The sequence below is a fragment of the Lepidochelys olivacea genome, assembly GCF_965140295.1.
Source record: "Lepidochelys olivacea isolate rLepOli2 genome assembly, chromosome: 2".
Classification (NCBI taxonomy): Eukaryota; Metazoa; Chordata; order Testudines; family Cheloniidae; genus Lepidochelys; species Lepidochelys olivacea.
The window spans coordinates 27,157,548-27,184,254 of record NC_140412.1 but is presented as its reverse complement, the minus strand read 5'-3'; the positions used below and the strand labels follow the sequence as shown (position 1 = coordinate 27,184,254).

General features: G+C 45.1%; 1 protein-coding gene across 1 annotated transcript in view; it reads right to left on the bottom strand.

The window, feature by feature from the left end:
* EIF3H (eukaryotic translation initiation factor 3 subunit H) overlaps window positions 1-17,154 on the bottom strand; it is a 132,977-nt gene extending 115,823 nt beyond the window's left edge. Inside the window, exon 1 of the mRNA XM_084620733.1 lies at window positions 16,985-17,154. Coding sequence (XP_084476859.1) covers window positions 16,985-17,107 — 123 coding nt within the window. The 5' untranslated portion in view covers window positions 17,108-17,154. The remainder of the gene's footprint in view (window positions 1-16,984) is intronic.
* Between the last annotated feature and the right edge of the window lie 9,553 nt (window positions 17,155-26,707).

Here is a 26,707-nt window from a genome sequence, read left to right as displayed (position 1 = left end):
TGCTCCTGTCCACGTCGGCCAGGAGCGCCTGGACAGACATGGGCGCAGGGACTAAATTTGGAGTGACTTGACCAGGTCATTCTCTTTAGTCCTGCAGTCAGTCCTATTGAACCATCTTATGGTGAGCAGGCAGGCGATACGGATTGCTAGCAGTCCTTTTGCATCATCTTCTGCCAGGCAACCATGAGATGTGGATGGCATGCAGTCCTTCTGCACCATCTGCTGCCAGCCAAAGATGTAAAAGATAGGTGGAGTGGATCAAAACAAGAAATAGACCAGATTTGTTTTGTACTCATTTGCTTCCCCCCCTTCCCCGTCTAGGGGACTCATTCCTCTAGGTCACACTGCAGTCACTCACAGGGAAGGCGCAGCGAGGTAAATCTAGCCATGTATCAATCAGAGGCCAGACTAACCTCCTTGTTCCAATAAGAACAATAACTTAGGTGCACCATTTCTTACTGGAACCCTCTGTGAAGTCCTGCCTGAAATACTCCTTGATGTAAAGCTACCCCCTTTGTTGATTTTAGCTCCCTGAAGCCAAGCCTGTAAGCCGTGTCGTCAGTCGCCCCTCCCTCCGTCAGAGCAACGGCAAACAATCGTTCCGCGCCTTTTTACTGAGCGGATGCCATACCAAGGCAAGCATGGAGGCCGCTCAGCTCACTTTGGCAATTAGGAGCACATTAAACACCACACACATTATCCAGCAGTATATGCAGCACCAGAACCTGGCAAAGCGATACCGGGCGAGGAGGCGACGTCATCGCAGTCGCATGAGTGATCAGGACATGGACACAGATTTCTCTGAAAGCATGGGTCCTGCCAATGCATGCATCATGGTGCTAATGGGGCAGGCTCATGCTGTGGAACGCCGATTCTGGGCTCGGGAAACAAGCACAGACTGGTGGGACTACATAGTGTTGCAGGTCTGGGACAATTCCTAGTGGCTGCGAAACTTTCATGGAAATTTGTGACTTGCTTTCCCCTGCCCTGAAGCACATGAATACCAAGATGAGAGCAGCCCTCACAGTTGAGAAGCGAGTGGCGATAGCCCTGTGGAAGCTTGCAACGCCAGACAGCTACCGGTCAGTTGGGAATCAATTTGGAGTGGGCAAATCTACTGTGGGGGCTGCTGTGATGCAAGTAGCCCACGCAATCAAAGATCTGCTGATATCAAGGGTAGTGACCCTGGGAAATGTGCAGGTCATAGTGGATGGCTTTGCTGCAATGGGATTCCCTAACTGTGGTGGGGCTATAGACGGAACCCATATCCCTATCTTGGCACCGGAGCACCAAGCCGGCGAGTACATAAACCGCAAGGGGTACTTTTCAATAGTGCTGCAAGCTCTGGTGGATCACAAGGGACGTTTCACCAACATCAATGTGAAATGGCCGGGAAAGGTGCATGACGCTCGCATCTTCAGGAACTCCGGTCTGTTTCAAAAGCTGCAAGAAGGGACTTTATTCCCAGACCAGAAAATAACCACTGGGGATGTTGAAATGCCTATAGTTATCTTTGGGGACCCAGCCTACCCCTTAATGCCATGGCTCATGAAGCCATACACAGGCAGCCTGGACAGTAGTCAGGAGCTGTTCAACTACAGGCTGAGCAAGTGCAGAACGGTGGTAGAATGTGCATTTGGACGTTTAAAGGCGCGCTGGCGCAGTTTACTGACTCGCTTAGACCTCAGCGAAACCAATATTCCCACTGTTATTACTGCTTGCTGTGTGCTCCACAATATCTGTGAGAGTAAGGGGGAGACGTTTATGGCGGGGTGGGAGGCTGAGGCAAATCGCCTAGCTGCTGGTTACGCGCAGCCAGACACCAGGGCGGTTAGAAGAGCACAGGAGGGCGCGGTACGCATCAGAGAAGCTTTGAAAACCAGTTTCATGACTGGCCAGGCTATGGTGTGAAAGTTCTGTTTGTTTCTCCTTGATGAAACCCCCCGCCCCTTGGTTCACTCTACTTCCCTGTAAGTTAACCACCTTCCCCTCCTCCCTTTAATCATTGCTTGCAGAGGCAATAAAGTCATTGCTGCTTCACAGTCATGCATTCTTTATTCATTCATCACACAAATAGGGAGATGACTACCAAGGTATCCCAGGAGGGGTGGTGGAGGAGGGAAGGAAAATGCCACACAGCACTTTAAAAGTTTACAACTTTAAAATTTATTGAATGACAGCCTTCTTTTTTTTGGGCAATCCTCTGTGGTGGAGTGGCTGGTTGGCCGGAGGCCCCCCCACCGCATACTTGGGCCTCTGGGTGTGGAGGCTATGGAACTTGGGGAGGAGGGTGGTTGGTTACAGAGGAGCAGCAGTGGCAGTCTGTGCTCCAGCTGCCTTTGCTGCAGCTCAACCATACACTGGAGCATACTGGTTTGGTCCTGCAGCAGCCTCAGCATTGAATCCTGCCTCCTCTCATCACTCTGCCGCCACATTTGAGCTTCAGCCCTGTCTTCAGCCCGCCACTTACTCTCTTCAGCCCGCCACCTCTCCTCCCGGTCATTTTGTGCTTTCCTGCACTCTGACATTATTTGCCTCCACGCATTCGTCTGTGCTCTGTCAGTGTGGGAGGACAGCATGAGCTCGGAGAACATTTCATCGCGAGTGCGTTTTTTTTTCTTTCTAAGCTTCACTAGCCTCTGGGAAGGAGAAGATCCTGTGATCATTGAAACACATGCAGCTGGTGGAGAAAAAAAAAGGGACAGCGGTATTTAAAAAGACACATTTTATAAAACAGTGGCTACAGTCTTTCAGGGTAAACCTTGCTGTTAACATTACATACATAGCACATGTGCTTTCGTTACAAGGTCGCATTTTGTCTCCCCCCACCGCGTGGCTACCCCCTCAACCCTCCCCCCTCCCTGTGGCTAACAGCGGGGAACGTTTCTGTTCAGCCACAGGCAAACAGCCCAGCAGGAACGGGCTCCTTTGAGTGTCCCCTGAAAAAAAGCACCCTATTTCAACCAGGTGACCATGGATGATATCTCACTCTCCTGAGGATAACACAGAAAGATAAAGAACGGATGTTGTTTGAACGCCAGCAAACATACACTGCAATGCTTTGTTGTACAATGATCCCCGAGTACGTGTTACTGGCCTGCAGTGGTAGTGTCCTACCATGAAGGACGCAATAAGGCTGCCCTCCCCAGAAACCTTTTGCAAAGGCTTTGGGAGTACATCCAAGAGAGCCGCGAATGCCAGGGCAAATTAATCCTTTCACATGCTTGCTTTTAAACCATGTATAGTATTTTAAAAGGTACACTCACCAGAGGTTCCTTCTCCGCCTGCCAGGTCCAGGAGGCAGCCTTGGGTGGGTTCGGGGGGTACTGGCTCCATGTCCAGGGTGAGAAACAGTTCCTGGCTGTCGGGAAAACTGGTTTCTCCACTTGCTCGCTGTGAGCTATCTACAACCTCATTATCATCATCTTCTTCTTCGTCCCCAAAACCTGCTTTCATGTTGCCTCCATCTCCATTGAAGGAGTCAAACAACACGGCTGGGGTAGTGGTGGCTGAACCCCCTAAAATGGCATGCAGCTCATCATAGAAGCGGCATGTTTGGGGCTCTGACCTGGAGCGGCCGTTCGCCTCTCTGGTTTTCTGGTAGGCTTGCCTCAGCTCCTTAAGTTTCACGCGGCACTGCTTCGGGTCCCTGTTATGGCCTGTGTCCTGCATGCCCTGGGAGATTTTGACAAAGGTTTTGGCATTTCGAAAACTGGAACGGAGTTCTGATAGCACGGATTCCTCTCCCCAGACAGCAATCAGATCCCATACCTCCCGTTCGGTCCATGCTGGAGCTCTTTTGCGATTCTGGGACTCCATCATGGTCACCTCTGCTGATGAGCTCTGCATGGTCACCTGCAGCTTGCCACGCTGGCCAAACAGGAAATGAGATTCAAAAGTTCGCGGTTCTTTTCCTGTCTACCTGGCCAGTGCATCTGAGTTGAGAGTGCTGTCCAGAGCGGTCACAATGGAGCACTCTGGGATAGCTCCCGGAGGCCAATACCATCGAATTGTGTCCACAGTACCCCAAATTCGACCCGGCAAGGCCGATTTAAGTGCTAATCCACTTGTCAGGGGTGGAGTACGGAAATCGATTTTAAGAGCCCTTTAAGTCAAAATAAAGGGCTTCATCGTGTGGACGGGTGCAGGGTTAAATCGATTTAACGCTGCTAAATTCGACCTGAAGTCCTAGTGTAGACCAGGGCCTAGTTACTACTTCTCCAGGAGGTGGATTAACTACAGAAGGGGTCTCAAACACATGCCCCACGGAGTTATTTGCTGCAGCCTGCCAAGCTCCCCACCCCCACCCCCGGAGTTATTTCCTGTGGCCGCCAAGCTCCCCTCACCCACCGCCCAGCACGCTGCGTCCCCACTCCTCTGCCTACCTCCAGGCGCGTCCTGCCACCAAACAGCTGTTTGGCAGCACTTAGCGCTTTCCAGGGTGGTGGGGGGAGAAGGAGCGGGGAGCCGCATGCTCAGGGGAGGAGGTGGAGAAGAGGCGGGAATTTGGGGAAGGGATTGGAATGAGGGCAGGGAAGGGGTGGGGCAGGGGCAGGACCTCATGGAAGGGGTAGAGTGGGGGCAGGCCGGCTTTTGTATCTTTATATGAAAAGGTGTCAGTGGTGTGGCCCTTGGGCCAATGTCCTCATGTGGCCCTCAAAGTGATTTGAGTTTGAGATCCCTGAACTACAGCCATGGGACAACTCCTCCCATCTCTGTAGTGAGTGGCTACACTCAAGTGCTGCAACTGTGCTGCTGTAGCATTTGAAGCATGGTCATTGCTCTGGTTTATACTGGTATAACTTTCCTGTTTAGACAAGCCCTTAGAATAGTAGGAACAGAATTTCTTTCCCCCACTACAGGCTCTTTGTACTACTAAGGCTAGTTCATTAGAGGACCTACTAATGGACCATGAACTGGAAGAATCCCAAGTAACCAGCCATCTCTATTGTCTCATTCAAGGACTGGAAAAAAAAAAATTGACCCCATACGTGTGGCCAGAAGTGGGTTTGCACATGTAAGACTTCCTGCTCCTTTTCATTGGCTTTTGTTTTCTGAACTATTCTTACAGTCAAGAAGCAGGACTGTGCAAGACAAAAAGAGAAGTAGGGACACAGGAGACAGGCAGTACTATTGGTCCTGTGCACCACAGTCTTTAGCATACTCTGATTGGTTCTACTACCTGTCATTTATACAGCTCAAAGACACAATGCATGAGTACAGACAGGCATATTATATATTGCAGAACACTATGAAATGCCAAAAAATACTCAGCTAGCATCACACTAAAATAGCACTGTGAATCAACATCCTCAGCTTCAAAAACACATTTCTTTCTTCAAAGGAAACAGTTATAACATGTACACTCCTAGGGCCTAAGTCCTTTCAGTGAAGAAAAATTTCTATTTTTTCCAGTATGTTTACTTTGTGCATTTGACAGCACTCTATAAAGCCTGCTTCACTGCTGTATTGATGGTACACATGCTTTGCTGGACTAGGGAAGATGATGCTTACTAGTAACAATGAAAGGTGAAGAGGGAGTAGGCAGAAGTGTGTATAAAGAGAAAGGGAAGAGAAGGAAGACAGAGAGGCCCAAGGATGTTTGGTTTCACTGTTCTTGGGGCTATCCTTCTAAACAAAAGAGGACCCTATCGTAGCACACACAGGTACTCGGCGCATCACAAGCCAAGAGACTCCAGAACACAGCAGAAAAGAGAAGAGAGGTAGATAACAACCCTGTTCCCCCCCAGACTCAGATGCAGAAAACATTCTATCACAGAAACAAAAACCACATTTTAGTGCACCCGAATCTGAGAGGCAAAGAACAATAATAACTGAGGACATCTAGTAGCGTACAGACTTCCAGATGAAAACCATGTCAACTCCTGGAAGGATTCACGAAGCTGCTGCCCACCACGGTACTAGAATCCTCCAGATTCCTTGTACTCTGTGACATCAGCCTTCACACTGAAATGATCTATGGTACAGTCGTTCTTGATCTCATGGCCCACATGTAAACCTTAGGATGCTTCCAGGCACACTCTGGACCTACACATGCAGCTGCTTCAGCCCAGGAATGGGTATTGGAGATCGCACCAGCATACCACTCTCCTGGTCTGATCAGCACCTCATAAGTCCTGTCTTACACAAGCACAGTACATCTAAACTAGGGGTTGCAAACAAAGATCGCTTAGTATAGGTAAGGCCTACAACAGCAGCCAAAGTTCTCACAAAAAAAATATACCCATTGGCCAAAATTGAAATATTTTGGTGCCTAAAGTTTTTACTTAAAGAAACAACAATATAAAAAAAGTTCTAGGTGTCTTAACAATTGAAATTACAACATGCTGGCCACCTAGTAGCACTGAAAACTCATATACAGGTAATTTGTTAACTCAGCCAGCAGCCTAGTCATAAACAGATTAACTCAACCAGCAAATCAAAGCAACAGAAAAGCCCTTGCAGCTACTCACCTAAATTCATAGGCTGGCCCCAAATAAATGAGTACCCACAGTGTCAACTGACTTTAATAGGAGTTTCAGGTGCTTGGCAAACCAAGCCACATATATATTTAAGGTTTCAGAGTAACAGCCGTGTTAGTCTGTATGTTAGTCATGCATCCGATGAAGAGAGCTGTAGCTCACGAAAGCTTATGCTCAAATAAATTGGTTCGTCTCTAAGGTGCCATATATATCTAACTTAGGCATGCAAGTTTTAAAACTTTAGTCATTGTTTATGTGACAGTTAACTACTTCATTTCAGCTATTTATCTGGGATCACATGATTAGTGTGTTCCAATATCATCTCTGGCATTATTCTCAATGTCTGATTAAAAAAGATCCCAGCTTGTTACTGCCGGTTCCTGATCCGGTGAGGATTTTATAGGTATTGCCAATGAATAGGATCATAGAAAGAAAACCCCAGTTGTGGTTTACCATAGAGCAGAAAATGATATCTAAGCAAACATGTTCTTTGCATTATGTAGACACTTGTATTCTTCTATCTATGTATATGATCCCCAGTTTCATCTGATCACGCTACTGTATTTTGGGATATTTGTGCAACTTCTATTTTGTACTACATTGGGTCAAAAGACCCTTTGAAAAGAATAATGAATGTTTGCCACCATCATGCCTTTGCTCAGTGCAAATAGTCTCATGGAATTGATCCTTCAAACACTTCATTATCAAGTAATCTGGTATGCTGATGCTTCAGTTTCCTAATCACATTTCATTTCCTACCAATAAAAAAAATCAGGAAACAGAGTGGGCTTAACAGAGCCTTCTTAATTTACTTCAAAGTATGGAGATATTTCTAGAATATGTTTCTCTTCTTCAGGGATATGACCTCTTGCATCTACATGTTTTACAGTGTTGGGTTTTAAATTGGTTATTGGAAATGGCATTAGTGCTGAGCATCAACGAATGACACACAGGAGGCTCTTTATTGTTTAATTAAGATTTTTATTTTACTAATTGTATGAAAGCAAGTGAACATCGTAGAACATTGGAGTTTGCACTAAGTCTCTCAGCTGGGGCAACTAACATTTTCACAAACCAATAAAATTACTCAAGTGTGTAACTGTTTACAGGATCAGGCCCCATATGAATTGCAAAACAGCATGCACACAAAACAAGCCTACAAACACCAGACTGCCAATCTGATAGAGGTATCCTTATGCTGATTAATATTTCACCTGGAGTCTGACTGATACCACCATCCTATTATATTCCTATTTTGCTAAACAAAAGTTAAGTGTGTCAAGTCAAACATTCAAAAAAATTTATCAAATGTTCGAATTAAGATTACACAATAGAACACATTCTATCAAATGCCAAAGGCTACAAAACTGACTAAAAATAGGATGTGGGACATAAAGGTAAAAAAAAAGTATTCAAATCCACAAGTGTAGGTGGTGTGGGGGTGGGGAAACACACCTCCAACTCCTGGTTTTAAGAGGTGGAAATACCCAGACAGAGTGTTGAAAGTGACGCTTTGAAGAGAATTGCACAGTCATTTAAAGATTGGTCATATTGAAAGTAATATTCACAACTAAGGTAGATCAATACCTAGTAGTAGCAGCATCTATACTGATTTAAAAATAATTTTAGTTTCTCAGCTCTAAGGACCAAGATCTCCTTTAATTATATTCATGCATTTCAAGGGAGTGGGGGCATTTGGAAATACTGCAGGCAAACAGGAAATTAAGAGAGTACTACTAAAGAAAATTATATTGCAGTATTCCAGAAGTAAATGCCCAGTTTTTGCTATTAGAGAGGCAAAGTGGTGAGATTAATATCTTGCATTGAACCAACTCCAGCTGGTGAGAAAGACATGCTTTTAAGTCACACAGAGCTCTTCTTCAGGTCTGGGAAAGGTACCCCAAGCATCACAATTAAATGCAAGGTGAAATAGATTGTTTATCATAAGTAGTCAGCACACATTTTAAGGGACCAAAGTATCTTTTTTTCTCAGGCTACCAAAAGGAACATGATTATGTAAAACTACTTAAAAAGTCACCTCTGTTTTGGAAGAAAAGGGAGACAGCACTGATAACTGTAAGTGGACTGGTCATCTCCTGAGCACTCCTCAAGGCCTGAGGTCGATCTGCAGGCGCACTGCCTCAGTTTCCCTATTCTTCAGCTTAGGGTCCCTTAAATCAAACAACTCTTCATTGATTCAGCCAAACCCCTGCTTGGCACTGGATTAAAATAACAAAATCATACCAAAGACATTATACAAAATGAAGGTGCATCGTGTATCCAAAAGTCATCTGCTTGGTGTGAAGAACAGAACTAAAGCCCAAATGCCTTTGACCACTTGAAAAGCACAATTATTAAAACTGCTTTAGTCAAATGGATGATTTGTTTTTATGAAACAATTAAATCAAGTACTTATACAAGTTACCAAGAGTACAAGTCAATGTAGTTATAATGCACCCCAGTAGCTGGAACTTTGATACTCTCTCAGAATGCCCAATTTACAAATCAATTCAACACAATGAGAAGGGAATACTGTTTGCATCAAAACCTGTGGATTACCAGATAAATAATGCCAAATATGTAAACAGAACTTGTATTTTTAAATTTAAAAAGGGTGGGAGGGACACCTTTTTGCACGTATACAATCATTTGTTCAAGATTTCCAACTTTTATATGCCGTTAATCAAAAGTGTGATTTATATTTGGCCTTCCAAATTCAATCAGTGATAATAGCTCAGTCTAACAACTTTAAAATGCCAGTTTATTTATAATTTGCAGTGTTTTTAATCTTACTATGGCTCTCTAGTTTTCAAATTGAACAGCCTAAAGAATAATGAATGATTTTTTCTTCTACTGCCTCAATAGGAGAAAGTGAAACTTGATGGTGCTACCCAGTAGCATGGTACACCTCTGAAGACAAAAAAGGGAATTATACCTATTTCATTAAAATATAGGTAGTCAGGTAACCTTGGTTCTATATCTAAATTACTTTCTACCTCTGTAAACATGGGCAAAGCTGTCTTTGCACTTCAGGTCTCCCATTTGTAAAAGGGAAATTACTATTTAATAGTCATTTATATTACAGTAGTACATAGAGGTCAGTGCCCCATGGCACTAGGCACCATATAAACCAAAAAAAAAAAAAAAAAGGAATGGTGCTTGTCCCAATGAGCTTGCAACTTAAGCTAAAAATACCTACCTACCTTTCATTGAAGTCTTGAAGATTTATTCATAAATGCCTACAAAGGACTTAAAGATCCTTGAATGAAAGTCACTATAAAATCTAAAGTACAACACAATTTAAAATAAACCACTGAAATTCAAGTAAAATAAAAAAAATATTTGAAACAGTATTGAGGTAGCAACTCTGGAGCTGCTCTACTGTAATTTATGAATATTGTATGTTGGCCCGGTTATTGGGATGTTTACCATATGGGTAAGTTTAATAGAGGGCTATAAGAAACAACCAACCAAGAAGGAATGAAATGCCTCAAGATCAATCACTCTGCAACAGACACTTGACAGTTAAGGGACAAATGCCAAACTATTAGCTTTGAAGATTTTCCCTCCTCCCCAACCAACCTGCACAATTAATTTTGTCCAGAAGGACCAAAGTCCAGGAACACACAGTGTCACAGGAATGCTGGTTGTTGAAGAAAGCAAATATAGAATCTCTCATAGAAGAGGCAATCTCTCATAGAAGAGGAAGGTAGTTGTTCAGAGGAGTTATTTCAGGGACCAACGCTGAGACACAAGCACCTGTTCCAATGTCTGGAGAAATTAGGTTGCCAAAAGGCTTACCATCCCTGATAGCAAGATAGACATGCTGTTTTTAAATCCTCTCTAAAATCTTTGTTCCTACTGCAAAATAAACAATACTTTGTTTTTAAAATGCTGTTTGGTCATTATATGAACCACAGGTCGCAGATTCCTGAAGGGAAGAACAACAGATACCAAACCTAGTCAGACCTGCTAGGTAAGCACAGATCATACACATGCTATTGTAGCCCAGCGCCCATTCTAAGAGTGGGTGAACTGCAGAATTCTGCCCTGTGATAAGCAAAGACATAAGGCCTGAGGGGGTGCACTCAGAGACCAGAAAAGGGATACAGGTGCAGCTAACCATGTAACCACAACAAGCAAATATTAACAGAGGGGGAAATTAATGTTGCCCTTATTAATGTATGAATGTTTGTTACACAAACAGTATGCACACTTTCCAAAGGTTACTCTTCCTTAATATTTATTAAAAGGTTACTCTTCCTTAATATTTATTAAATTGTAAACTCTTAGGGCAGGAATATATCCTAAAGAAGCAATAGGGCTGCACTTGGACTAGGGAAGCTGCAGTTTGAGAAAGAGGAAGTTCTGACTCCCTGATGCTCTCTCCCCCAGTATCAAATAAATCTCAGCACTACAAAGAACCAGTCTTCTGATCTCCAAGTTACTTTGCACAAGTGAAATATTCTAGCAAGCTTCATTCTGTTATTACCATAATCAGAAATGTCATAAAAGGAGAAAGATAAAATACAACAAATGCTTAGGAGAGAGTAACAAGGACTATTTACTCAAACAGAATGAAAGAATATAATGGAAGGCTTTTGTAACATTGCACAAAGTGATTCTAGAAGACATATTTCATTTTTTGTTAGTAACTTTCATTCTTGTGTTCTGCCTTCATTGAGGCCAAGAATTTAGGGCTGGATATTTCTCTGAATGTTTTTGATATCTGATTCTGTCATAATTAAAACAAAACTTCCTGAGGGGTATTTCTGGAGGCATTTGACCTCTTGCTTCAGAGCTCAACCTATCCGAGTTCAAGATGTGACCTAACCAGGACTGAGACTCAGAAATGTTACAATAATACAAACAACAAACATCATCCTAAGGGGCAGATTATTTGACATTTTCCTACTGCAAGGTTCTTACACCTTCCTCTTAAGCATCTGATCCAGTAGGGGGAATTCTCATGTTACTATAGACATGGGGTTCTCCAACTGGGGGTCAGGATCCCTAAGGGGATTGTGAGGTTATTACATGAGGGGTTGCGAGCGATCAGGCTCCACCCCAAACCATGATTTGTCTCCAGTATTTATAACGTTAAATATATTAAAAAAGTGTTTTTAATTTATAAGGGGGGGTTGCACTAAGAGGCTTGCTATGTGAAAGGGGTCACCAGTATAAACCTTTGAGAACCACTGCTATAGAGAGATGCCATGGATCTTTCCAGGATCTCGGGATCTAGTGGGAATTCCAGGACCTTTCTTTCCTAGAAACAGCTCAAGTATTTGCCTCTGCTGTTGCTCTCAGCTTTCACAAGCAGTGGCAGCACAAAATTTACCTGACTCTCGTCAGTTTTCACACTTCTGCAGTTTAAGAAAGCTATTACTAGCCCCTCCAACATTGCAAGATGTCTGCAGACAGGAAGAGAACACTGGTTTACCCTCATTTCACATTTGGAAGCGTCTCTTCTCGAGCACAAGAGCCAAAAACACTATTTTAATTGGCAGATTTACCTCCCTTCACCCAGTCACTCATTACACTTTTCAGAGTAGCAGCCGTGTTAGTCTGTATCCGCAAAAAGAACAGGAGTACTTGTGGCACCTTAGAGACTAAAAAATTTGAGCATAAGCTTTCGTGGGCTACAGCCCACTTCATCGGATGCATGCCTTTGTGATTCTGGAACAGTAATGGGAAGTTATAATTAAGGCTCCCTTTTTGTCACGGATTCCGTGACTTTCCGTGGACCTCTATGACTTCTGCAGCGGACAGTACACCTGACCTGGAGGCAGCCTGATCAGCTCAGGCAGCTCCCGAGCCAGGCGCACCGACCACTGCTGAGGCAGTCGCGGGTCCCCTCCTGCCCCTCAGCAGCAGGAGTTTGATTGTGGAAGGGGCTTAGGGCTGGGGTGCAAGACAGTGCTTACCTGAGGGGGGGGCGTAACAGGATCTCAGCTCCTAGGTCTACATGCATCCCCGCCCGCAGGCACCACCCCTGCATCTCCCATTGGCCACGGTTCCCAGCCAATGGGAGCTGCAGAACCAGGGCGAGCGGAGGCAGCATGTGGAGCTAGGGTTGCCGCTTCCCAGGAGCTGGGTAGGGAACCTGCCCCAACCCCATGCTGTGACCCCAGCCTCCCCCCAGCATCTGTAGCTCCCCTAGCACCCTCCAGGGCCACCCTATCAAGCTGCCTTCCCCACCCCACCCTCAAGTTTTAGTCAAGGATATATAGTAAAAGTCATGGACAGGTCACAGGTTGTGAATTTTTGTTTATTGCTTGTGATCTGGCCATGACTTTTACTAAAAATACCCATGACTAAAACTAACCTTAGTTATAATCAAATGCTAGGATGGGAGTTCTAAGTTGTTGGGGTTTTTTAAGCTTACTATGATCTTACCTGTCACTACTTGGCCAGAGCTGCCCCTTTCCACTTGAACAGAGCATAGAGTACTTCAGTGATGAACTGACCAGAGTAAAAGCACACAAGCAAGCAATAAGCAATGCCAGATTACTTAATACTAAGAAGAAAACTATACTTTTTATCCTTAGAAAGTTTAATTTATCCTTGACATCCCAGTGATGCAAGTATCAGCTGTATCTTACAGGTGGTGAAATGGAGAAAGGTCAACTCACATACCTAAAGACACAGAGCCAGCAGCAGAATCGGGATTAGAGCTTCACAGACTCTCACTTGTAGACCTATGCTCAGGCTCCTTTGTCAGAGGCTGGCCTCTGCATGAGACTCACATTTACCCATTATTTCACACTAATTTTACTCCTGGGGGAATTCTGTGCCAAAAAAAAAAATTCTGCACATATTTTAAAATTTTGCTAATTTTGTCAAAATTACACTATATAATCATGCCAGTTTCAATTATTTTGGTAATTCAATTATTTTGCCAGTTTCAATTATTTCAGGTATATTATTTCAAAATGCCAGTCAGTCAGTATGTCTGTAACAATACAGGTTTCAGAGTAGCAGCCGTGTTCATCTGTATTCGCAAAAAGAAAAGGAGTACTTGTGGCACCTTAGAGACTAACAAATTTATCTGAGCATAAGCTTTCGTGAGCATCCGATGAAGTGAGCTGTAGCTCACGAAAGCTTATGCTCAAATAAATTTGTTAGTCTCTAAGGTGCCACAAGTACTCCTTTCCTTTTGGTAACAGTACAGACACACACAAAAATTCACCCAGGAGTTAAAGAAACCCCTATGACAACCCCAGCCCAGACACTCACACCCTCTCCCTCCCAGAGCCCAGCCATGCACCCCGTCAGACCAGACACTCACATCCCCCACTCCCCAGAGGCCAGCTGCAGGGCTTTCCAGCCCAGAAACTCACATCCCCTTGCCACCAGAGTCCAGCTGCACCCTCCCCCAACCCAGACACTAACACCCTCTAACCCCCAGAGCCTAGGGATCCAGAGGGAGAAACAGCCTGATGTTGAGTCCCAGGCTTGCACAGAGTTTCCTGCGCACCACCGCTTCCTTCCTTCAGAGCATGCTGGGAACTGCAGCTGCTGGGAACTGCAGCTGCTGGGAACCCTGCAGTTCTCTCCTCCTCCCCTGGCCTTGTCTTCTATTTGCGAGCTGGGCTCTGCCAGGTCCAGCAGCTCTTAGTGGCGGCCAACAGCTCTGAACCCATTTCTTTGGGGAAAAAAGGAAATTCTCCACGCACAATTTCTGAAAAATTCTGCATTGCGCAGTGGCGCAGAATTCCCCCAGGAGTAACTAATTACCCACAGTTACATTTATATTGATTTAACATTAATACTATGGTAGATACAAACATCTATAACTAAAATGCCACAAAACATTATTGATGAAAGAAATTTAACCCATTCAATTTCCTACATGCTAGTTAAAGGTTAGTAGCAATTGGACATCTAACATAGTGAATGCCAGTGAAAATGAGGTAGGATCAGAGACTACAAGGAAAGAACAAATTAAAAATTACTTAGACAAGTTAGATGTCTTCAAGTTACCAGGGCCTGTTGAAATTCATCCTAGAATACTCAAGAAGCTGACTGAGGAGATATCTGAGCCACAGCGATCATCTTCAAAAAGTCATGGAAGATGGGAGAAATTCCAGAGGACTGGAAAAGAGCAAATATAGTGCCAGCCTATAAAAGGTGAAATAAAGACTAGCAGGGGAATTACAGACCAGACAGCTTAACTACAGTACCCAGAAAGATAATGGAGCAAATAATTAAGCAATCAATTTGTGAACACCTAGAAGATAAGATAAGTAACAGTCAGCATGAATTTGTCAAGAACAAATAGTGTCAAACCAACCTAATAGCTTTCTTTGACAGGGTAACAAACCTTGTGAATAGGGAGGAAGGGGGAGATGTGGTATACTTTTACTTTAGTAAGGCTTTTGATACTGTCTCCCATGACCTTCTCATAAACAAACTAAGAAAATACAACCTAGATGGAGCTACTAAAAGGTGGATGCATAAAGGATTGGAAAACCGTTCCCAGAGAGTAGTTACCAGTGGTTCACAGTCAACCTGAAAGGGCATATCAAGTGAAGTCCCCCAAGAATCAGTTGTGGATCTGGTTCTGTTCTTCATCAATGATTTAGATAATGGCATAGAGAGTACACTTGAAAAATTTGTGAACAATACCAAGCTTGGAGATGTTGCAAGTGCTTTGGAGGAGAGGATTAAAATTCAAAATGATTTGGACAAACTGGAGAAATGGTCTGAAGTAAAAAGGATGAAATTCAATAAAGAAAAATGCAAAGAACTCCATTTAGGAAGGAACAATCAGTTGCACACATGCAAAATGGGGAATGACTGCCTGGTAAGGAATACCAGAGAAAGATCTGGGGGCCATAGTAGATTACAAGCTAAATAAGAAAGCACAATGTAACACTGTCGCAAAAAAAGCAAACATCATTCTGGGATGTACTAGCAAGAGTGTTGTAATCAAGACACAAGAAGCAATTCTTCTGCTCAACTCCACGTTGATTAGGCCTCAACTAGAGTATTGTGTCCAGTTCCGGTCGCCACATTTCACAAAAGATGTGGACAAATTGGAGAAAGTTCGCAAAAGAGCAACAAAAATTATTTAAGGTCTAAACAACATGACCTATAAGGGAAAATTGAAAAAATTGGATTCGCTTAGAGTGGAGAAGAGAAGACTGAAAAGGACATGATAACAGTTTTCAACTGTTACGGGGGGGGGGGGGGATATATGTTCTCATTAACCTCTGAGGATAGGACAAGAAGCAATGGGCTTAAATTGTAGCAAGGGTGGTTCACGTAGAACATTAGGAAAAACGTCTTAGCTCTCAGGGTAGTGAAGCACTGGAAAAACCTGCCTATGGAAGCTGTGGAATTTCCATCATGGGAGATTTTTAAAAGCATATTACACAATCACCTATCAGGGACAGTCTAGATAATACTTAGTTCTGCCATGAGTGCAGGGAACTAGACTAGAAGATCTCTGGAGGTTCCCTCCAATCCTGTGATTCCATGTTTTATTTATACCTTTAGTATGCTAGGGCATTGGAAGGTGGAGGCAATAAACGTGGGTGAGACCATGGTAGCAGGTCGCATCAGATTCCATTCCCAGTACCTAGGACCCTACCAAATTCATGGCCATGAAAAATGGGTCATGGACTATGAAATCTGGTCTCCCTCCATGAAATCTGTTTTTTTGTGTGCTTTTATCCTATACTATATAGATTTCATTGGGAAGAACAGCATTTCTCAAATGACCCAAAAGGGAGTTGCGGGGGGCGGGTCACAAGGTTATTTTAGGGGGGTTGTGGCACTGCTACCCTTCCTTCTGTGCTGCCTTCAGAGCTGGGCAGCTAAAGGGCAGCAGATGCTGGCCAGGATCCCAGCTCCAAAGGCAGTGCCCCACCAGCAGCAGTGCAGAAGTAAGGGCAGCAGTACCATGCCACCCTTACTGTTGCCTTCAGAGCTGGGGGGCCAGAGTGTGGCAGCTGCTGACTGAGGGCCCAGCTCTGCAGGCAGCAGCACAGAAGTAAGGGTGGCAATACCATGACACCCTTACTTCTATGCTGCTACTGGCAGCGGCGCGGCCTTCAGAGCTGGGCTCCCGGCCAGCAATTGCTGCTCTGCAACTGCCCAGCTCTGAAGGCAGCGCCGCTGGCAGCAGCGCGGAAGTAAGGGTAGTAGTACCGCAACCCCGCACCACAAAAAACCTCCTGTTCGGGTCAGAAACCCGACAATTACAACACCGTGAAATACAGATTTAAATAGCTGGGATTTACGATTTTTAAAACCCTATGACCGAGTAACTGACCAAAATGGCAAGTCCCCCTCTGCGGTGCCACTCCCGCCGTCCCCCGGGGGACACCCGAAAACGCGTCTCCCCGCGAGGCGGGAGTGATGAAAACCGACTCTCCCCGCAGAGGGGATGCTTCAAACCGCGCTGCTGCTGCCGCCGCCGCCACCGGCCCCCACACGGCCCTGGCCAGGCGGCCGCACAGACCCGACCCTCCGCGCCGGCTCCGCTTACTCACCAGCCCGTCGATCTGCACCTGCTTGACGGCCGAGTCCCCCGGGGCCCCCTTGCCCCTGGCTTTGCTGGCGGCAGCGGAGGAGCCGGTGCTGGCGGCCACCGTGGTTTCCTTGCGAGACGCCATGTTGAGAGAGGCTGCCCCACGCCGGCCGGAAAGAGAAAAATGAAACACCGGAAGCGTGACTAAGGGCCCGGAGGTGGTTGTGAATGACTTCCGGACGGAAACTAAGGGTAAGGTCAAAAAGGGCCGAAGTTGAGTGGATGGTTCCCGGTTGACGCACGCGCAGATAATACTTTGAGTGGGGAGACACACTGCGCGTGCGTAGAATAAAATCGGGCCGCAGAGAGCCGCGCCTGCGCATCAGTGGTGATTCGGCAAGTGTGTCTCCCCGCCTCGCACAGAGACACACGAACGTGGAGGGCGCGGGGCAGATCTGGGCGCGTGCGGGCCGCTGCGTTGGTGTGAGTGCGGCCGCTAGGCTGCGCCTACACGAGCGGGTTGTACCACGTCAGCCGCGCAGGTATAGCCGGGGTGGCTACGCTGTGCTGGAGCAGCACGAGCGCCTGTGTACTGCTCTCGCTGCGTCCACACTAGGGGCTGTGTCGGGATAGAAGAACGTCACTCCCCAGCAGACATAGGTCGGCCTGTACAAAACCAGCCCGTGTCCCAGCGCTAACACCTGTTGGATCGCATTTCTCTAGGACGGGTGATGGCATCAGAGCGGGGCTGCATCCGAGGTCTACGGGTTTGCACTGGGATCCACCAACAGGCAGGACTGGAGGAAAATGAGGGTTTGGTGCGGAGTATTTCCTAACAGGAGATGTTCTAGGGGCAAGGGAGGGGGGACAAGCATAGGCAACTAGTAACTGCAGATGGGGGGGAGCACAATGGCAGACTCCCTCTGCACCGCCATGGTCAACTTCCTGGTGAGTGACTGCCAGGGCACCCTCCAGCAACACCCTCTTGACCACAGCGCCCCACTGACCATGGAACCCTGGGCAGTCACCCACCCTTAAGGCCAGCCTAGCCAGGGTCGGTCTTAGGGAAAATGGCGCCATGGGCAAATTTGTATTTTGGTGCCCTGGCCCCCCTGCTTCTCCCAGCCCCCCACCCATTGCCTCTGCCTCCCCCGGCCACCCACTCATAACTCTCGCTGCCTCTCTGGGCTCCCTACCCATCACCCTTGCCCCCTCACTGTCTGCCCAGGCTCCCCACCCCTGCCTACCCTCCCCATTGCCCCAACTGACTCCCCAAGCTCCAGGCAAGCTAATCCAGACACATACTCAAGCAGGTAACTGTGGCTGCTGGCCACAAGGAAGGGATGCAACTCAGCAGGCTTCCCTGCACCCCATCCAGCAATGCTATGCTGTCAGCCTAGCTTTGCTGCCCTGCTCTGGGCTCCACCTAACAGGGCTCAGCAGGAGTGCTTGCTGCTGGTGCCTTTCCCAGGCATGTCCCTTCAGCTGCGCTCAGCCCATCTCCCGCCGTTGCAGAAATTGGGGTCTTTGGGAACGAGAGTGGGCATATGACCTCACGTGCCCCCACGCATCATCTATGGGGACAAGGGTTGGCATTGAGGATTTTCCAACGGGAAGGGCTAGAGCAGAGGGACTGAAGGGTTGTACTGGGGATTTCCCAGGGGACCACATACAGAGAAAGGGTTTTCACTGGAACTGTCTACACAGCAGATAAACATCCTTTGCTGGCCTGTGGCAGCTGACTGGGGCTCATGAGGCTATAAAATTGCGGTGTACACATTGTGGCTGGACCCCAAGCTCTAGGACCCTGCAAGAGGGGAGGGTCCCAGAGCCCAGGCTCCAGCCCACGCATCTACACAGCAGTTTTTAGCCCCACATCCTGAGCCCTGCATGCCTAAGTTAGCTGACCCTGCAGGCATGCTACAAGTCTTTTATTCCAGTGTAGACATACCCTAACAGGCCAGATTTGTGTGAAGCAGTGATATCAGCTCTGAGCCTACATGAAGAAGGACAGTGATAAATTGTGAGCTATGAGATTGTAGGAAGTGATACAAATGTGAGCGGGACAGGGGGGTTGGATAGGCGTGGGAGTCCCGGGGGGGGGCCTGTCAGGGAGTGGGGGTGTGAATAAGGGTCAGGGCAGTCAGGGAGCAGGTGGGTTGGATAGAGGGGTGGGATCCTGGAGGGCGGTTAGAGGTGGGGTGTTTCAGGAGGGGGTGGTCAGGGGACAAGAGCGGGGGGATTGGATGGGTCAGGGATTCTGAGGGGAGCAGTGAGTGGGCGGGGAGGGGGCAGGGGCCAGGCTGTTTGGGGAGGCACAGCCTTTCCTACCCCGCCCTCCATACAGTTTCAGAACCCCGATGTGGCCCTCAGGCCAAAAAATTTGCCTACCCCTGCTATAAGCTGTCATTCAGAAAACAATTATTTGAATGGTTCTCTTTTTCCTCTGGAATGTCATTAATAAAAATCTATACATTTGCCTTAGTTCCTGTGATTATATTTGGCCAGCATTGCAGCATAGTTGGCAACTCTGATTAATGTGGAGGAATAGACTTTGCGGCCAAACAGAGCTAACCTTTTACACTCCTTGTCAGAGGGGGTGGACCTATACTGTTGTCTCCTTCTCTGGTTGGCCGCCTAGATGACAAGTGAATTTGGTGTGGGGTGAGTAAATAAGAACTCTGTGCCTTTTGAGGGGACATAGTATTTGTTACCAGTCTTCTTACATGTGGGTGGGATGGTGGCTGGAGTCTGCCAGACTCTCTTAGCAGATTCCATCAACGTTTTGTTAATTGGTATTCAGAGTAACAGCCGTGTTAGTCTGTATTCACAAAAAGAAAAGGAGTACTTGTGGCACCTTAGAGACTAACCAATTTATTTGAGCATGAGCTTTTGTGAGCTACAGCTCACTTCATCGGATGCATACTGTGGAAACTGCAGAAGACATTATATACACAGAGACCATGAAACAATACCCCCTCCCACCCCACTCTCCTGCTGGTAATAGCTTATCTAAAGTGATCATCAAGTTGGGCCATTTCCAGCACAAATCCAGGTTTTCTCACCTCTGCCCCCCCCCCCCCCCCACACACACACACAAACTCACTCTCCTGCTGGTAATAGCCCATCCAAAGTGACCACTCTCTTTAAAATGTGTATGATAATCAAGGTGGGCCATTTCCAGCATAAATCCAAGTTTAACCAGAATGGCGGGGGGGGGGTAGAAAAAAACAAGGGGAAATAGTTTGTGGGGGGGGGGGGCGGAGGGTGAGAAAACCTGGATTTGTGCTGGAAATGGCCCAACTTGATGATCACTTTAGATAAGCTATTACCAGCAGGAGAGTGGGGTGGGAGGAGGTATTGTTTCATGGTCTCTGTGTATATAATGTCTTCTGCAGTTTCCACAGTATGCATCCGATGAAGTGAGCTGTAGCTCATGAAAGCTCATGCTCAAATAAATTGGTTAGTCTCTAAGGTCCCACAAGTACTCCTTTTCTTAATTGGTATTGTTATCTTAGATGTTGAGGATGTCTCTAAAATGTCAAGCAACTCATGTGCTTCCAGTACCTCCTCAAGAGCTATTTTCAGGTCATCTGCCATCCTTTTGAACAACTCCTGAAACCATTTAAAGTTATCAGCAGTCGTTGGTGGGGAAGGCATAATTGCCTCATGTGGAGAGGAGGAGGAGTTGTTGATACTGGGGGAGATGTCTTGTTCTTTTCTCTCCTCCTCTGTTGGCCCTTCTAGGGGTTTGGATGTCCCAATAGCCGAAGGTGGAAGTGGGAATCTGATGCCTTCCCAGTGTGGGCTAGGACATCTTCTATATGGTCCCCAAGGATCCCAGTACTGCCAGTGTGTGGGGAACGGCATGGAGGGGACTTATCCAGGGGTGTCTGTACCATGTGGTATATCATGTCTATATGTTGGTCTTGAGCATAGAGATCCAGATGTTATTGATGGTCTGGCAGGAGAGAAATGGTGTGGGAAGAACACCCCTTCTTCCTCGCTCAAAAATGCACGGCACTAAGGATAGCGATCTGGTTGGAGAGCATTTTCTCTTGGATTGCTCTCTGTGTGGCAGTGAAGAAGCTCATTTCTTCACCTTTTAAGGAATGAGCTTTTGCCGAGGTCGCTGGAGAGGTCTTCCTTGATCTGGCTCTGGTAGGAGTCTGTTGACCCGATTCAGAAGCAGGCTGCAGGGACTTTTCCATCAGGATCATTTTAAGCCTCAGGTCTCTGTGAGCCCAGGCTTTGAGGTTGCTACAGTGAGCGCACTTTTGATGTGCGACTCATCTAAGCACCTCATGCAATGTGTGTCTGCCCGACACTGACATTGCTTCCCTGCATGTCTGGCAGCGTTTAAAGCTGGGTGAAAACAAAATGTTTAGGTGAGTGAAGGGGAAGTAAACCATCTAAAAACTAAAGCTTATACTATCCAAACAATCTAACATCCTAAACTATTTAAAACAGGTTGTCTTTGAGCAACTGCTGGGAGCTCTGTCTCAGGCCAGGGATGGTTGAGAAGGAACTGAGGGGTACGGGTCATGCGCGTGCTAGATGAGGCACCAACAGCGCCGCAAGACAGGCAGCACACATGTGCAGCCCGAATGGGCACTGCTGCTGAAAGTCTGAGCTAAAGTGCAGGGATACACGAACACCTGAAATGGAGCACCCACAGGAACATCACTCAAAGAAGAAAATTCCATGCTGCTTTCTTCCCCTGCTGGTGTTCACATGAAACAGAACAATTTGCAATCTCCTCGCCTTGTTAGGCTTGTTTTCTGCTATATGTATATTGCAGTAAACCCATATTTCTCTGTTTAGTATAGACTTGTTTAATACCTTTACCTAGGCAAGGCTGTCTGGTCTTGAACATGTGCTAGTAACATAATACAGGAGAAATTCATAACTTTACATATAATGTTACTAAATACATTTCACCACAATATTATTGACTAGCAAGTTGTTTTCAAATGATACCTCACAAAGCAAATTTTGTATAAAGATTACAATAGAGTGTAGGGTGTGAATACAGGGATTCTTTGAGACAGAGGGGTTGCAAGCGCTTTGGGGGACAGGATTAGAATTCAAAATAATCCTGACAAATTGGTCTGAAATAAATAGAATGAAATTCAATATGGACAAATGCAAAGTACTGTACTACAATTAGGAAGGACTAATCAATTGCACAAATACAAAATAAAAAATAACTGCCTAGGAAGGAGTACTGCGGAAAAGAATCTGGGGGTTATAGCAAATTGCAAACTAAATATGAGTCAACCATGTAACACTGTTGCAAAAAACAACAAAAACAAAACACAATCATCATTCCGGGATGCTGTGACAGAGACAGTCACCTCTTGAGAGCCTCCTATTGGCTAGGTGTGGTGCTGCAATCTCTCCCTCCTCCGACTTCCTTGTAGATTGCTGATCTCATTAGGCAGGTCCTCAGTGGCTCAGTCTAAAAAGGACAAACCTTCCAAGTTGGCAAGTGTCCAACAAAACTATCTCCCCTCAGGCTCTTCAACCCCATCTCTGGGTCCTTTAATGCCCAACCTTTGCTCAGGCTTCTAAATGAGCATTATGCCCTTCTCAGGGTTTAGGCCATTTCAGCAGTAGCCAGTGGAGGAACCCAGGCCCACCCACTATTCTGGGTCCCAACCAGGGATCCTATAAACAGCAGCCACATACTGCAGTGTTCAGTTCACTGCTGTTGTTCCTGATACTTTTCCCACATGCCCCCTTCTCTCCACACTTACCTCAGGGTTACGGTTCTCCGGTCTTCTCATTCCCACGGCCAGTAAATGCCACCCATCAACCTCTAGCCAGATCAGAGGACCCTTCCTCACCTCTCTGGTCCCAGCCAGCAACTGACCTGCTTAGCCCCTGCAACTCCTTTTATCTGAGCCTGCTGGACTCTGATTGGCTGCTTCTATGCACCCTCTCTAGGCAGGCCTGGAAGACACACCTTCACTGCTGCTTTCCTGGGGTGGGGTGGGGTGGGGTAGGACCTCCAGCAGTGGTAGGTACATCCTGTCATAGATATATTAGCAGGAGTATTGTAAGCAAGACATGAGAGGTAATTCTTCCACTCTACTCAGCACTGGTAAGTCCTCAAATGTGTCCAGTTCTGGGCACTGTACTTCAAGAAAGATGTGGACAAATTAGAGTAAATCCAGAGGAGAACAACAACAATTAAAGGTCTAGAAAACATGACCTTCAAGGAAAGATTGAAAAAATTGGGTTTGTTTAGTCTAGAAAAGAGAAGACCGAGCGGGGACCTGATAACAGTCTTCAAGTACGTAAAAGATTGTTATAAAGAGGAAAGTGATAAATTGTTCTCCTTATCTACTAAGGACAGGACAAGACATATGGGCTTAAATTGCAGCAGGGGAGATTTAGGTTAGACATTAGTAAAAACTTCCTAACTGTAAGGGTAGTTAAGCACTGGAACAAATTACCTCGGGAGGTTGGGGAATCTCCATCATTGGAAGTTTTTAAGAACAGGTTTTAAGACAAAGACCTGTCAGGGATGGTCCAGATAATACTTAGTCTTGCCTCAGTGCAGTGGATTGAACTAGATGACCTATTGAGGTCTCTTCCAAGCCTATATTTCTATGATTGAGTGAAAAACTACAAGATCGATTTCAATATCTTATAAAATTCCACTAACTTTAGGCTTTTGTGGCCAAAGCAGTACCAAGTACTGGAGATGGTACATTAAAATTTGGATATTAGAAGCCATTGGTACCTATGTTGAAAAGTAAACTTGGAGTCAGTTCCTCCCATAGCTGCTTCCACTTTCCTTGAAGAGAATACAAACAAAGATTTTTATTGGATTTTTTTTTTTAAATGAGAAGGGAAAAGTAATAAGGTGCAATGATAAAACAGTAGCCAAGGTGGGATCTGCAACAACATAAGAAAGCCCTGGAGAGAAACATCAAATGCAATAAAGAAAATACAGGCCAGAATGTAAGCTTTAAAAACATGATTTATTTTTTGAAATGGTATGTGAGCTTCAGAGGCTGTCTGCTTTCAGTTGTGCTTTCAGCCAGACAGCCTTTTAGTATTTGACTAAATGTGAAAGCAGCACTGTGAAAAATAATAGAGTATTTAATGGACAATAGCATAATATGGTATTTCTAAACATGAAGGAAATACCTTAATAGTATGGGCTGTTTTATCACTCGAGAAAACAAATTGTTTTCACTGCTCAGCTCTATTCTCTCTCTCTCTTTCAGAAACTGATTTCAATTAGCATTTATCTTTGTCTACCGTCTTTAAATGCAAGGTGTTTATGTCTAATTTTTTCACGTTAATGGATTATTTTCTGTGGCAACTCAAACTGTCCAGCATAAAAATTCCAAAAGATGAAACTAAGGTGAATATTAGCAGTAAAAAAAAATCACTTGATCCAGAATGTAGCTGATGGAAAAGACGAACTTTTTAAAGAGTTAGTTTTGGCCTGTAAAACAAACAAGATAACTGTACAAATTCACTGGGGATTTCTGAACAGTTCCTGAATCCTTCTGCATTGTCAGGCGAGTTCTGGAATTATTCCAGAAGCTGCACCATGATAGAGAATGGACTGAAGACAAAATTCACCACTCTGCTATGTACATCAGAATAGACTCCATTATTCTGCTCCCACTAAATATTCAGATTTCTCACAGAAATTAATGGAAGCATAAAAGGAGAGCAGAATATCAGAGTTGAGGTCTGCTGCATGACTCAGAAACATTTTGCCCATAACATTCAGTTCTGATCTTAGATACAATCACCAGCCAAATTCACCACTAGTGTAAATATATTCATCTTCTATAATCAGGTACTACATCTTCTGATTTTTCAAGGCACATATGCTATCATGTGTCTGAGATCACAGCTGAGATGGAAGAGGATAGTGAAGGGAAACAGAAAGAAAACACATATTCCAGAAAATATTTTTTCATGCTTTCCTACTTCTTAAATTTATTATCTGAATATATATATATATATATATATATATATATATATATATATATATATATATATATATATATAATTTATTCATGTTACCAGAAAACATATGAAGTTGGATTTATCACTGAGCACCTTCGTAGGGCTGTGACAGTTTTCAGGGTACCCAGGACTGAGAGTGTTGCGTGTGTCTATTCATAGATAGGGCAAACCGCTGTCTTACTGTAATGTTCCTTTTTCATCTCCAAGTGGTTCATCTCCAAGTCCTACTGACCAGAAGGGTTATGCAAAAACTGCAAATGGTCCATGATGATGCATTTCCCACCTATATAGGATAAACTGGAGAAAGCAGATCATCATAACAGCATACCTTACTCTGCAATGGCTCCAATCCAATTGCAGATGATGTTTCTGATCTTCAGAGTCCTTAACTGTCTGGATCTCATTTATCTGCATCACTTGACTACAATTGCGGATTCATTGTGGATTCTGCTGAGTAGCTGATGGTTCCCAGGATCGAATGTGCAGTTGCAAAGAGCTCTCTATTTCTATCAAAGAGATCACCATGACAAGCACACCACTGCTAAAATGACCTAAGAGCAACGTGTTGTAGCTGTGTCGGTCCCAGGATATTACAGAAGGGTGGGTGCGGTGATATCCTTCACACGATCAACCTCTCTTGATGAAAGAGCAAACAGTACTGCCAAATTAAATGTAAAATGTAGTAAGAAAAGCGAAAAAGGCGTTGGAAGAACAGCGAGCCAAAAACTCAAAAGGTAATAACAAAGTGTTTTTTAAGTACATCAGAAGCAGGAAGCCTACTAAACAACCAGTGGGGCCCCTGGACGATCGAGATACAAAAGGAGCACTTAAAGATGATAAAGTCATCACAGAGAAATTAAATTAATTCTTTGCTTCAGACTTCACAGCCGAGGATGTTAGGGAGATTCCCAAACCTGAGCCGTCTTTTGTGGGTGACAAATCTGAGGAATTGTCACAGATTGAAGTGACACTAGAGGAGGTTTTGGAATTAATTAAGAAACTTAACAGTAACAAGTCACCGGGACCAGATGGCGTTCACCCAAGAGTTCTGAAAGAACTCAAATGTGAAATTGCAGAACTATTAACTATGGTTTCTAATCTGTCCTTTAAATCAGCTACAGTACCCAATGACTGGAAGATAACTAATGTAACACCAATATTTAAGAAGGGCTCTGAAGGTGATCCTGGCAATTACAGACCAGTAAGTCTAACCTCAGTACGGGGCAAATTAGTTGAAACAATAGTGTGGAAGTATAACATTGTATAAGTATAAGGTTGTATAAGGGAACATGCTGGATACATTGTATATGAGAGGGCATGCCAAAACATGTTACAAAGTATCTGAGGGAGCACACGTAGGGACAGTTAGCTTTTGAATGGAGAAGTAATTAAGATAGAGCCAGCACGTCTAAGAAGCAGGCATCAGAATGGAAGGTGTGAAGGGCAATTAGTTAAGTTAACTGGAAGCTATTAAAGGAGATTGTTAAGAGTGGCAGGTAATTGAAGATACGTGACTGGTCTCAGGGTTCTCGAAGGGTGGTGACTAACATCTTTTTCTTCTTTTGTCTGTAACTTCTCTGTAACTTGTTCTCCAAAAACTGTATAATTTAAGAGACACAAGCCCCACTCGGGGGGCTCACTTCTAAATGTATTAGCAGAGCAGCTTTGCTAATAAAACAGAGTGGTCTGATAAATTGTGAGTCTGAGTCAAACTTTGACAATAGTAAAGAATAAAATTGTCAGA